Consider the following 12,375-nt stretch of genomic DNA (forward strand, 5'->3'; position numbering starts at 1 on the left):
AAAATAACAATATTACTTTTGTTTAACCACTTCAGGACCGCCGTATTGCCAATGTACGTCAGCACAATGGCACAGGCAGGCACAATCACGTAGATGTACGTGATTGCCTTCCAGCGGGTGGGGGGTCCAATCGGACCCCCTCCCGTTGGATACGACGGTCCGGTTCCCTCCAGGAGCGCTCCGTGATGAGGGGATGGCCGTTCGTTTTCGGCCATCCCCTCTGGATCGCTCCTGGCCAATGAGAAGCTTCCTCCCACTGTGTATTGTTTACACAGGAAGGAGGAAGTGATGTCATTCTCCTCGGGGCGGTCTTTTTGACCGGACTACGAGGAGAAGACTAATAGTAAGTGTGCACCAACACTACACTGACATGTAGGTACACAAAGGCACACAAACCCCCCCCGATCGCCCCCCCCCCTCCCCCCAGTCACAGTGTCACTGATTGCATTGATCATTTCTTTACTGATGCATTCAGTGTCAGTTGTGACAGTAAAAACTGTCAGGACAGTTAGTGTTAGGTCCAGGGTAGCCCCCTATCACCCCCCAATAAAGATTTAACCCCCTGATTGCCGCTAGTTAACCCTTTCACCCCCTTTTGCCAGTGTCACTAAGCGATCATTTTTCTGATCGCTGCATGTGTCGCTAGTGTCGCTAGGTAGCTAGTTTTTTTTTAGGGTCACCGCCAGGTTTTTATAGCGCTAGGTACCCCGATATACTACCCAATAATGGTTTTAACCCCCTGATTGCCGCTAGTTAACCCTTTCACCCCCTTTTGCCAGTGTCACTAAGCGATCATTTTTCTGATCGCTGCATCAGTGTCGCTAGGTAGCTAGTTATTTTTTTAGGTTCACCGCCAGGTTTTTATAGCGCTAGGTACCCCGATATACTACCCAATAATGGTTTTAACCCCCTGATTGCTGCTAGTTAACCCTTTCACCCCCTTTCACCAGCGATCACAGTAAGTGTCACTGGTGACGCTGGTTAGCCAGTTAGTTATTTAGGTTCCCCGTCAGGTTTTTATATAGCGCCAGGGACCCCCATATACTACCTAATAAAAATTTGAACCCCCTGATTGCCCCTAGTTAACCCTTTCACCACTGATCACCGTATAAGTGTTACGGGTGACTCTGGTTAGTTTGTTTTTTATAGCATCAGGGCACCCACCATTTATTACCCAATAAAGGTTTAACCCCCTGATCACCCGGCGGGTGATATCAATTAGGTTTTAGGGTCAGGGTCTGCATCGCCCCAGGCAGCGCTAGGTTAGTGCCAGTACCGCTAACACCCACACGCAAAGCATACACCTCCCGTAGTGCTATAGAATCTGAACAGATCAATATCTGATCTGATCAGATCTATACTAGCGTCCCCAGCAGTTTAGGGTTCCAAAAAAACGCATTGTTAGCGGGATCAGCCCAGATACCTGCTAGCACCTGCGTTTTGCCCCTCTGCCCAGCCCACCCAAGTGCAGTATCGATCGATCACTGTCACTTACAAAACACTAAACACATAACTGCAGCGATCGCAGAGTCAGGCCTGATCCCTGCCATCGCTAACAGGTTTTTTGGTAGCATTTTATATTTAAATCCGGAAGGCAGTGCTTGGTTTTCGGGGTCCCGTACGTGGCTAGGCTCCCAAAAAGTCCCCCACATGTGGTATCCCCGTACTCGGGAGAAGCAGCAGAATTTATTTTGGGGTGTAATTTGACTTCTGCCCATAGCATGTGTGAGCAATATATCATTTAGTGACAACTTTGTGCAAAAAAAAAAAAAGTTTGTAATATTCCCGCAACTTGTGGCAAAATATAAAATATTCCATGGACTCAACATGCATCTCAGTAATTAGCTTGGGGTGTCTACTTTCCAAAATGGGGTCATTTTGGGGGGTTTTGTGCTATTTTGGCATTTTATGGCCTTCGAAACTGTGATAGGTAGTGAGGAGTTAAATCAAAAATTTGCACCCTTAGAAATCCTGAAGGTGGTGATTGGTTTTCGGGGTGCCGTGCGCGACTAGACTCCCAAAAAGTCCCACATATGTGGTATCCCCATACTCGGGAGAAGTAGCGGAATATATTTTGGGGTGCAATTCCACATATAACTATGGCATGTGTGAGCAATATATCATTTAGTGACAACTTTTTGTAAAAAAAAAAATTTTTTTATTTTTTTTGTCATTATTCAATCCCTTAGGACAAAAAAAATAAATATTCAATGGGCTCAACATACCCATCAGCAATTTCCTTGGGGTGTCTACTTTCCAAAATGGGGTCATTTGGGGGGGATTTGTACTGCCCTGCCATTTTAGCACCTCAAGAAATGAGATCGGCAGTCATAAATTAAAAGCTGTGTAAATTCCAGAAAATGTACTCTAGTTTGTAGACGCTATAACTTTTGCGCAAACCAAAAAATATACGCTTATTGACATTTTTTTTACTAAAGACATGTGGCTGAATAAATTTTGCCCTCAATGTATGACTAAAATTTAGTTTATTCGATTTTTCTTATAACAAAAAGAAGAAAATATCTTTTTTTTTCAAAATTTTCGCTCTTTTTCCATTTATATCGCAAAAAAAAAAAATCGCAGAGGCAATCAAATACCATCAAAAGAAAGCTCTATTTGTGGGAAGAAAAGGACGCACATTTTGTTTGGGTGCAATATTGCATGACCGCGCAATTACCAGTTAAAGCAGCGCAGTGCGAAATTGGAAAAAGACCTCTGGTCCTTAAGGTGTTTATTGGTCCGGGGCTGAAGTGGTTAAATAATCATTATGAAGTCCTGCCGAATCCTAATTTGCTCTGTTAAGTTGTCAAATTAGAAAATGAACAGTTGATCTTTTTTGTCTGCTTGAAATGTGTGCCTTCCACCTCCTTTTTAGCTCTTTAGTCATTATTCTTTCAAAATCTTGTGCTGTGATACCTGAAGGGAAATGTAATGTTAGTTTGGGTTAATGTTTTTTCAGATGCAAAGTACTGTCAGAGAACACAGGGATGGAGGACATGCTGGTGGAGTCTTCAACCGATACAATATATCAAAAGTATGTAGATGCTAATGATATATTGATGCTTTTGTCGTGTGTTTGTTAGGTTTTTTTTTACTTAAAAAAAAAAAAAAAAAAATGCACCTAACCCTAGTACTATGTTCCAATGTTGCTACAGATTCAAAAGGTATGCAATAAGAAACTTTGGGAGAAATACACACACCGCCGAAAAGAGGTTACAGAGGAAAATCATAATCATGCGAATGAAAGGATGCTATTTCATGGTAAGCCTAAAAACATGGGTTGACGGAAACTACTACACATTAACCACTTCAATATCGGGCACTTGTACACCTTCCTGCCCAGACCAATTGTCAGCACGATCACATTTTGAATAAATGCGCATTCATGCGACGCTGTATCCAAACAAAAGTTTTCTTTTCCCACAAATAGAGCTTTCTTTTGGTGGTATTTGATCACCTCTGGGGTTTTTATTTGTGTTACAATTAAAAAGACTGAAAATGTTGAAGAAAAAACGTTTGTTTTTTTTTTTTTTTTTTTTCTTTTTTTTTTTCTCGTTACAAAACTGTAGTTTTCTCCTGCACTGATGAGGCGGCCCTGATGTGCATGAGTGGGCATCCTTGGTTGCACTAATAATCAGTACAGGCCCCCTCGGTCAGGAGAGCAGCCGATCGGCTCTCCTCTACTCGCGTCCTCAGCGCTAGTAGAGGAAAAGCCAGTATGCGGCTTTTCCTGTTTACCCTGTGTGATCAGCTATGATTGGACACAGCTGATCACGTGGTAAAGAGCCCTTGTCAATTTTACATTGGGAGTAGGCAGTTACATTTAAAAAATTACAAACTGTCATTTGAAGTAAAACACATATCCAAGTAGTATTCTACACAATTTTCTTATTGTGCATTAAAAAAAGAAAACAAAATTAGACATGCTATCTGCCAATAGAACTTTAACCAAAAAGTGCATTCTATGCATGCAAAAATATACCAAATCATTATTCAACCAAAAAAATGTTAAAACGAGAACTCCAAGGCCAATAATAACACGTTATCTCCTCCTATTTCGCAACATGTCTGGTTGACAAACGCCCGTTCAGAAACTAAATGAAAAGTGAGAATCAAAACTCGCCAAACTTCTACTAATGCGAAATTAGCAGAAGGAGCCCAAAGGGTGGCACTAAAACATGTAGTACGTCACTACGTTTGTGATTGTTGGCCAACAATTGTGTGCTGTGTGTATGCAAGACAAGTTTGGGCCAACGCCTTTTGGACTAAAGTCCACGGTTTGTTGGCCAATAATCCAATCGTGTGTACGAGGCTTATAGGTGGAAAAAGTTCTGAAATGATTCATCTTTGTCTCATTTTTTTTTTTACATCATAGAAACCTGACAATTTAACAGGGGTGTGTAAACTATTTATATCCACTATATTATTTAGAGCCACCACAGCTCAAGCTGCTACCACACCTGCACTGCCACCAGCAGACCTCTTCAGGCTGCTTTTTCTGGGGAAGAGCATGCACCACCAGGAGGCTGTATATGTTGTTGGTATGGGAAAGTCTGTGCCAGCCTAAACAATAATCATAAGCTTGTGTCTAACTTAGGTCTGTTATATTTGAAAATATAATTTGGGGTGGGGGGGGGGGGGTCATATATGGACGATTGAATTTCTGCTACCATGTAGAGAGCATCCGTTGGTACTGTGCCAGATGAGTAATCTTTTTTTTTTAAAACTGTTTATATCGTTAATAGTTCTCTGGGTTCGCTGAGTCTGCATCGATTTCTAGATAAAACAAGAATGGTCATGGCCCATCTATTCACAATGATTAGTCTGTAGCGGGCAACAGACTATTCAAGATTTTGGAGACAATTGATTAAAAGCTTCTTTGTTATTGTCTGTCTATATGCTGTAAATCCTGATACACAGCCTACTTTGAAATCTAAAACAAGTTCATGGGATATTAGCTTATGTTCCTTTTATTTAAGCAGTTTTTCAAGTTCCTTTCAATTTAAAAAAAAACTGAAAATGCCCAACATTTGTCATAACTACATGCACACCCGGTTGCTGAGGCATGCACCATCATAGGCCAACAAGCCACTGTGACATTTCTGCTTCATCACAGCTAAGGGCACTGCTGATTGGCTGAATTTGAGTAAGCCCACTCTGACAAACAGGTAAGTTTTTCAGAACTTAGATGTGTTTTTGTTTTTCTTCCTTGCGGGGAAAAGTGGACTGAAAGTTTATTTTTGACTCGGTCAGATTTGACAACTGTTTGTCCTGCACTGTTGAAGTGAAGTTCTCCCATGTGGACTTTTGAAGTGATGGTGCTTTAATGAAACAGACATTGCAATAGCTTTCATGCACTGTTAGGCAGGTGCCCATAAATACAGCTGCTGGTGGTAGCTTATGCTGATTGAAAAAAATGTTTTGTTGGCTGCTGTAATAACTTTTTTTTTTTTTCAGGTTCTCCATTTGTTAATGCAATAATTCACAAAGGGTTTGACGAAAGGCATGCATACATTGGTGGGATGTTTGGAGCTGGTATATACTTTGCTGAAAACTCTTCAAAAAGTAACCAATATGTCTACGGCATAGGAGGTGGAACAGGCTGTCCGGTGCACAAAGACAGATCTTGTTACACTTGTCACAGGTGTGAACATTTGCTGTAAATGTACATATGCTGGGCTATGATCTTATCAGCTTCTATCAGAATAAGTGCTGAATATTTAATTTATTTAGGAATCCCATTTTTTTATTTTATTTAAAATCTAAGGTTTTTGTACTTGCCAGAATTTTTTTTTTTAAAGTCCATTTGAGGGACAGAGAAGTATAGTTTGATCTTGTGTGTGATACTATAGGTGGCAACATGGCACACATGTCCAAGAATTACCAATTCCTCTTTCCTTTAATGGACAGTAAAAAAGATGAACCGTAGATATCTGTATATTGCCAAGTAAAACAACTGAAACTGTTTTTTATGAGTGTGCCAGCCATTTAATTTATTTACCTTGCCTGGCTACACTTGCTGTTATGAATTGGCTTTTGTGTGTTTGTATATGCTTTGTGATCTCCATTCCAGTAGAACGTCTCTTGTTGAAGAGTACAACGCACCTTTAGAATGAATAGAGATTGCAAGTTCCACCGTTGCCAGTAATATGAAAAAAAAAAAGAAAAGTGATTTCACACGTGACATTTGACCACCAGTAGATGGCAACCTTCTTTCTTTTTTTTTATTGCAGACCTTGGTTTTTATCTCAACAAAGAATTAACCATATATAATATATATTTGTTTTTCTTGTAAACATAATTGCTGAACAGGACATCAGTCTCAAGAACTAATATATATACCTTGTAACATGAATGAGTCACATGACACCGGAAAGGGAAAATGGCTAATTGGCCCTAATTTGGACATTTTCACTTAGGGGTGTACTCACTTTTGTTGCCAGTGGTTTAGACATTTAATGGCTATGTGTTGCGTTATTTTGAGGGGACAGCAAATTTACACTGTTATACAAGTTGTACACTCACTACTTTACATTATAGCAAAGTGTAATTTCTTCAGTGTTGTCACATGAAAAGATATAATAAAATATTTACAAAAATTTGAGGGGTGCACTCTTGTGAGATAACTCAACACACAGCCATTAATGTGTAAACTGCTGGCAACAGAAGTGAGTAGTGAGTACACCCTTAAGTGAAAATGTCCAAATTGGGGATATATATATCTCTATCTCTACTGTAGTGGGGTTTTTTTTTTTTTTTTTTTATTATTATACGTTTCACTGCAGGGACATTGCAAAAAGTTCCCCAAGTCAAACTTGTGAAGGATTTTTGTTCACTGTGTAATGTATGGTATAAAGTCTAAGTATTTGTTATTCATGCATATATATATATATATATATTTTCTTTTCTGCTACAGACAGTTGCTGTTTTGTCGAGTGACATTGGGGAAATCATTCTTGCAGTTCAGTGCTATGAAGATGGCACACTCCCCTCCTGGTCATCATTCAGTAACTGGGCGGCCTAGTGTTAACGGTCTTGCTCTAGCAGAGTATGTCATCTACCGCGGAGAGCAGGTAACGAGGAGTCTTTTTTTTTTTTGCAACGCTCAACATATTTCTGACAGTTGGATTTACGTGATTTGGTGGCACATGGTGTGTGTGTGTATGTATGTATGTATGTATGTGTGTGTATATGTATATATATATATGTATATATATATATATATATATGTATATATATATATATATATATATATATAATCTATCCCTATCTGCATATCTACGCACACACTTAATTATATATATATATATATATATATATATATATATATATATATATATATATACACACACATACACACAGAGATATAGATATATATATATATATATATATATATATATATATATATGTGTGTAGACATGCAGATAGGGATAGATTATATATCTATATCTATATATATATATATATATCTATATCTATATATATATATATATATATATATATCTATATCTATATCTATATCTATATCTATATCTATATCTATATCTATATCTATATCTATATCTATATCTATATCTATATCTATATCTATATCTATATATATATATATATATATATATCTATATATATATATATATATAGATATATATATATATATATATCCCTATCTGCATATCTACACACACACATAATATAAATATATATATATTTATATTATGTGTAGATATGCAGATAGGGATAGATTTTTTTTTATATATATATCAAAACATCAAGATCAGCGTTTTTGAATACTTTATCTTTTAAAGCTGGGGCCTTTAAGATGCCAGTAATCCGGGAAGTGATGTCATGACATTGAGTCTCGGATCTAGCAATCCGGAAGCAATCAAAGCATTGACCTTATTCAGGTCTTTGGCCAGCCGGAGAGTGGGGGGGGGGGGGGGGCATGGGCATCCCCCCTTCTGTTGCTTGTAATAACAACCAAGAGGCTGCTGAGCCACATCGGTTATCATTACAATAAAGCCGACCATCCGCTCTAAACAACGGTACCAGGATGATGCATTCAGCTCATGCATCACCCTGGTAAATCTCCTTGAAGCAATATAGGTCTAGTTTGAGACCGATGCCAGTTTTTCAGAAAATGCTGATATCTGCCTTCCCAATCGGTCGATTTTTTTTTTTTTTTTTTTATTTTATATATATATATATATATATATATATATATATATATATATATATATATATATATATATATATATATATATATATATATATATATATATATATATATATATATATATATATATAAAATTTGTGGTCTGGGAATATATTCAATTTTCCATGAACAGGAAACAGTAGTGCGTAAAGAGTCATAAAACAGTCATGAGAAGACTGCAAAAATGAAAATTTTTATAAAGTGTGTGAAATATTCACTGCGTGCTAATTACTGTAATTTAAAACTCATGCATCAGGAGGATACATCTGTAGTGACTAGTGAATATCGCATTCACTGCCATGGTATATAAATGAACCCTAGGGCTTACCTGACAAAATAAAACCAAGCACCCTGCATGAGAAGAAGCTGGATTCTCACAATTCAGCATGTAGTGTTTTGACACTCTGAAAATGTATTTTTTACATAAAATATATGTTTATAGTTTGAGATAAATAGTGTATTTGTGTAGTGTCAGCATTTTTGTGCCATCATTCTTTTAAATTGGAAACAGAAGAAGAGTGCATTCTTTCCCACCTCCAGTGCTGCTCAAACCCCACTTTGCAGTTTGAGTGTCCGTCACCTTGGACTCCTGCTGACTTTTACACCACTACTGTAGCCTAGAATTGTGTAGAGGTCAGCAGCAGGAACCTTTGAAAGGCATTTCAGAAGATCAACTTCTTAGCCCTTGTACACACGGTCGGAGAATCTGTCGGAATGAGTCTTATCGGACCGTGCCGTCAGATAATCCGACTGTGTGTGGTATGCATCGGACTGATTCCGTCCGAATCTCCGTCCGACCCAATTTTCCAACATGTTGGAAATATTTCCCGACCAACTGGGCCGGACGGACTTAATCCGATCATGTGTAGAGCATTTTCATCGGACCAAGTGCCACGCATGCTCAGATCAAATTCTTACATCAAAGCTATTGGCTACTAGCCTGAATGTAGTCCCATCGTAACGAAATTAATTCATCACATTCTGAAAGATCGGATTTTTCGCTAACTTGGCCCAACCGTGTGTAAGCAACAGTTTCGGACATAATCCGCCAGACTAAATCCGACGGGCAAAATCCGACGGATTTGGTTGGCAAAATCTCTGACCGTGTGTACGTGGGCTTAGAGCAGTGATGGCGAACCTTGGCACCCCAGATGTTTTGGAACTACATTTCCCATGATGCTCAACCACACTGAAGAGTGCATGAGCATCATGGGAAATGTAGTTCCAAAACATCTGGGGTGCCAAGGTTCGCCATCACTGGCTTAGAGGTTTCTTAGCTTAGGACCATTTATTAGCCACTAAGCAGCAGTTGGTAGGAAAGGAAAGTGCAGGTGGACCTTTTCTTGGAAACTAGTATAGTGACAGGGTTACTTGAATGAACACATGTATAAATGCACTAACAATGTCTATGATCTCTCTATAGGCCTACCCAGAATACCTAATAACATATCAAATAGTGAAGCCTGACACTGCAGCAGAAGGATAAGTGCAAAGCCCTGGAGCAGCCGGACTTCTATGTGGAACCAGAATGTTTGTGATGGCCAATCGGAGAGACTTAAATAAACAATGTGAATACATTGTACTATTTTGAGAGACTAAAGCTTTAAAAATGTTTAGTGTATTTCCTGAACATTCACAAAATACTTTATCAGCACTTTAACAGACACCATTCTTGATATAAAAATGGGTTTGTCTATATTTAACTCTACACAAAGAAACCTATTTCGTTAACTTGAATTTTAAATCATGTCTTTTTTTTTTTTTCCTTTTTTGTTTTAATACAACACATTTAAGCAACTAACTGCATTCATTATAATTCCTGTAAAAAAAAGAAGAAAAAACAAGCAAACTCGCATTACTGAGACCGTGTCTTTTAAAACACAAATCTTTACACTGAATACAGTTAGTTTGTAAAACCTGTAAATAAGAGCTTTTGTACTGGCCTTGTATTTATTTACATTGCTTGTAATATAGTCTTTTAAAATGGCAATCTTGTACAAAAAAGAAACGTGGATGTAATTTTATGGGAGTGAAGCTTTGAGCTGTTCTTTGTTTTCCACGTGCTGGCCGTAATGTATCAAGTGCCAAGGGCAGATTCATTCAGTTCAGATACGATTTGACCCTGACAAAAAAATGTACTTGATATTTCATATGTGATCTAGTGCACCATAAGGCAAGACTGGTATCAATTTTTAACTTCAGCACATCAATCAAAACTAACTTTTTTTATTTTTATTTTTTAATGGATCTTCTTAAAAACTTAAAACTACCAGCAGATATTCTGTTTAATCCCTCTTTTGGTGGGCAGTATAAGGAACGTGTGTCAATAGGCTTTTGTTTGCTTCAGACAAATTCTTATACAGGATTTGGGATTGTGAAAAAGGTTACGGAGGTCAAATGCACCTGTCTGATTCTGATCCTATCTTCATAAGCCCAAAGCTGTTCCAGGACCTTTTGACTTACAAATAGGATTTTTTATGGGAGCCACACAACCTGAATGTTTTTCTTTAAAACACACTTCTACAACAGCAAATATACACATTTAATGCGTGTCTGATTAGTCCTGGCTTGTTCGATTAGGCTGCTTTCACACTGGGGCGGTATTCAGGCGTTACAGCGCTAAAAATAGCGCCTGTGTAGCGCCTGAAAAAAACCGGCCCCTTTCACTCCAGTGTGAAAGCCGGAGGGCTTTCACACTGGAGCGATGCGCTGGCAGGACGGTGAAAAAAGTCCTGCTAGCCGCATCTTTGGAGCGGTGTATTCACCGCTCCTAAACCGCTCCTACCCATTGAAATCAATGGGACACCACGGCAACACCGCCAGCAAAGCGCCGCTGCAGCGGCGCTTTGCGGGCGGGTTTAACCCTTTTTCGGCCGCTAGCGGGGGTTAAAACCACCCCGCTAGCGCTCGCAGACCGCCGCTAAAACGACGGTTAAGCGCCGCTAAAAATAGCGGCACTTTACCGCCGACGCCGCTCCCGCCCCAGTGTGAAAGCAGCCTTAGGGCCATATTTGCTGGCATCCACCATATGTTACTGGGAACTCGCAGATTGGTAACTAATCATTGATCACACAGCAAGAAAAGGGATAGGGGCATTGATTAGATCTCTGCCTTTAGGGAGGAATATTTGTGAATGATATAGGGAAGAGTAGTGGTACACCAGTGCTTTTTTCTTTTAATAGGAAAGTAGGCACATATAGGAAAATTTTTAACTTCCAAGAAACCTAAAGTCTACCATGTGTTTTTAATAGTTCTGGAAGTCCAAATGAGTCCTTGAGTTGGCCACACACTGTTGGCTTTCTTTTGTTTAGCTTGTTAAAAGCCCTCTGCTGAGCTGTTGTATTAGGACAACCACTGCCAGAGGTTGTCAGAATGCCCAAACGGCAGCTTCATCTAATTGGATGCATCTGCTACCTGCAAAAAAAAATTGTGAATTTCGAGCAGGCTCCTTTTGCCAAATGTTGATTGACTTTTCCTGAATGGAGCTGCCAGAGCCAACCATTGAGTGTTTTTTGGCTCACTCATCAGGAACCAGGCTGTGAAATTTGCTCCGTGTATGGCCAGCTTCGATGTGACTAACTGTATAGAATTTAGAGACTGTTTGGGTCATCAGCCTTGAAATAATGGAGGAATAGTGTTTAAGCAGAGAGTTAGTACCAGCCATGATGCTGGTTATTTCTTTCCAATGCTTAGAGACGTGTCGGCAACTGATTGTAGCCAAGCAAGCAAGCAGATTTTTTTTTTTTTTTTCTGGTGGCTTTATATGATTTAAAACGTCCAGATTGTATTGTTGGCCCGCTGTTGTCTTTTCAGGTACGGATAATGCCATTTTCTATTTATTTTTTTATGTGTTCCTTAAAATCTCTTCCTAAATAATCATCCTGTATTTGAAAGATGAGCTAGGTTTGTCCAGTGATTGAAAGGTTTTGGTTACAATAATGTGACTGATTTCTTTAAAATACATAGGAATTTTATGTTTTGGGATTTTTAACAATGTGATTTGTAATGGTTTTCATCTTGTTTTTAGTGGATTTAAGGTACCTCTAACTCAAAGTATGCACATTCTTTTTTTTTTTTTTTTTCTTTTTTTTTTCTTCTGTAAATTGTTGTAAAGTAACACTAAAAATATATATATAATTTTTTGGAGTAATCATCATTCATTT

At 38.6% G+C, this 12,375-nt stretch overlaps 1 protein-coding gene across 1 annotated transcript in view; it reads left to right on the forward strand.

Annotated features, from left to right (window-relative positions):
• The window catches only part of TNKS2 (tankyrase 2), an 89,328-nt gene that overhangs the window by 76,114 nt on the left and 839 nt on the right, over positions 1 to 12,375 (forward strand). The window contains exons 23-27 of the mRNA XM_077454224.1: positions 2,960 to 3,034; positions 3,156 to 3,261; positions 5,458 to 5,644; positions 6,917 to 7,073; positions 9,636 to 12,375. The exon at positions 9,636 to 12,375 is cut by the window's right edge and continues 839 nt beyond it. Coding sequence (XP_077310350.1) covers positions 2,960 to 3,034; positions 3,156 to 3,261; positions 5,458 to 5,644; positions 6,917 to 7,073; positions 9,636 to 9,698 — 588 coding nt within the window. The 3' untranslated portion in view covers positions 9,699 to 12,375. The remainder of the gene's footprint in view (positions 1 to 2,959; positions 3,035 to 3,155; positions 3,262 to 5,457; positions 5,645 to 6,916; positions 7,074 to 9,635) is intronic.

The sequence above is a fragment of the Lithobates pipiens genome, unplaced genomic scaffold (genome assembly GCF_037356315.1).
Source record: "Lithobates pipiens isolate NorthernLeopardFrog02 unplaced genomic scaffold, aLitPip1_a1.2 Scaffold_25, whole genome shotgun sequence".
In the NCBI taxonomy this organism is placed as follows: Eukaryota; Metazoa; Chordata; class Amphibia; order Anura; family Ranidae; genus Lithobates; species Lithobates pipiens.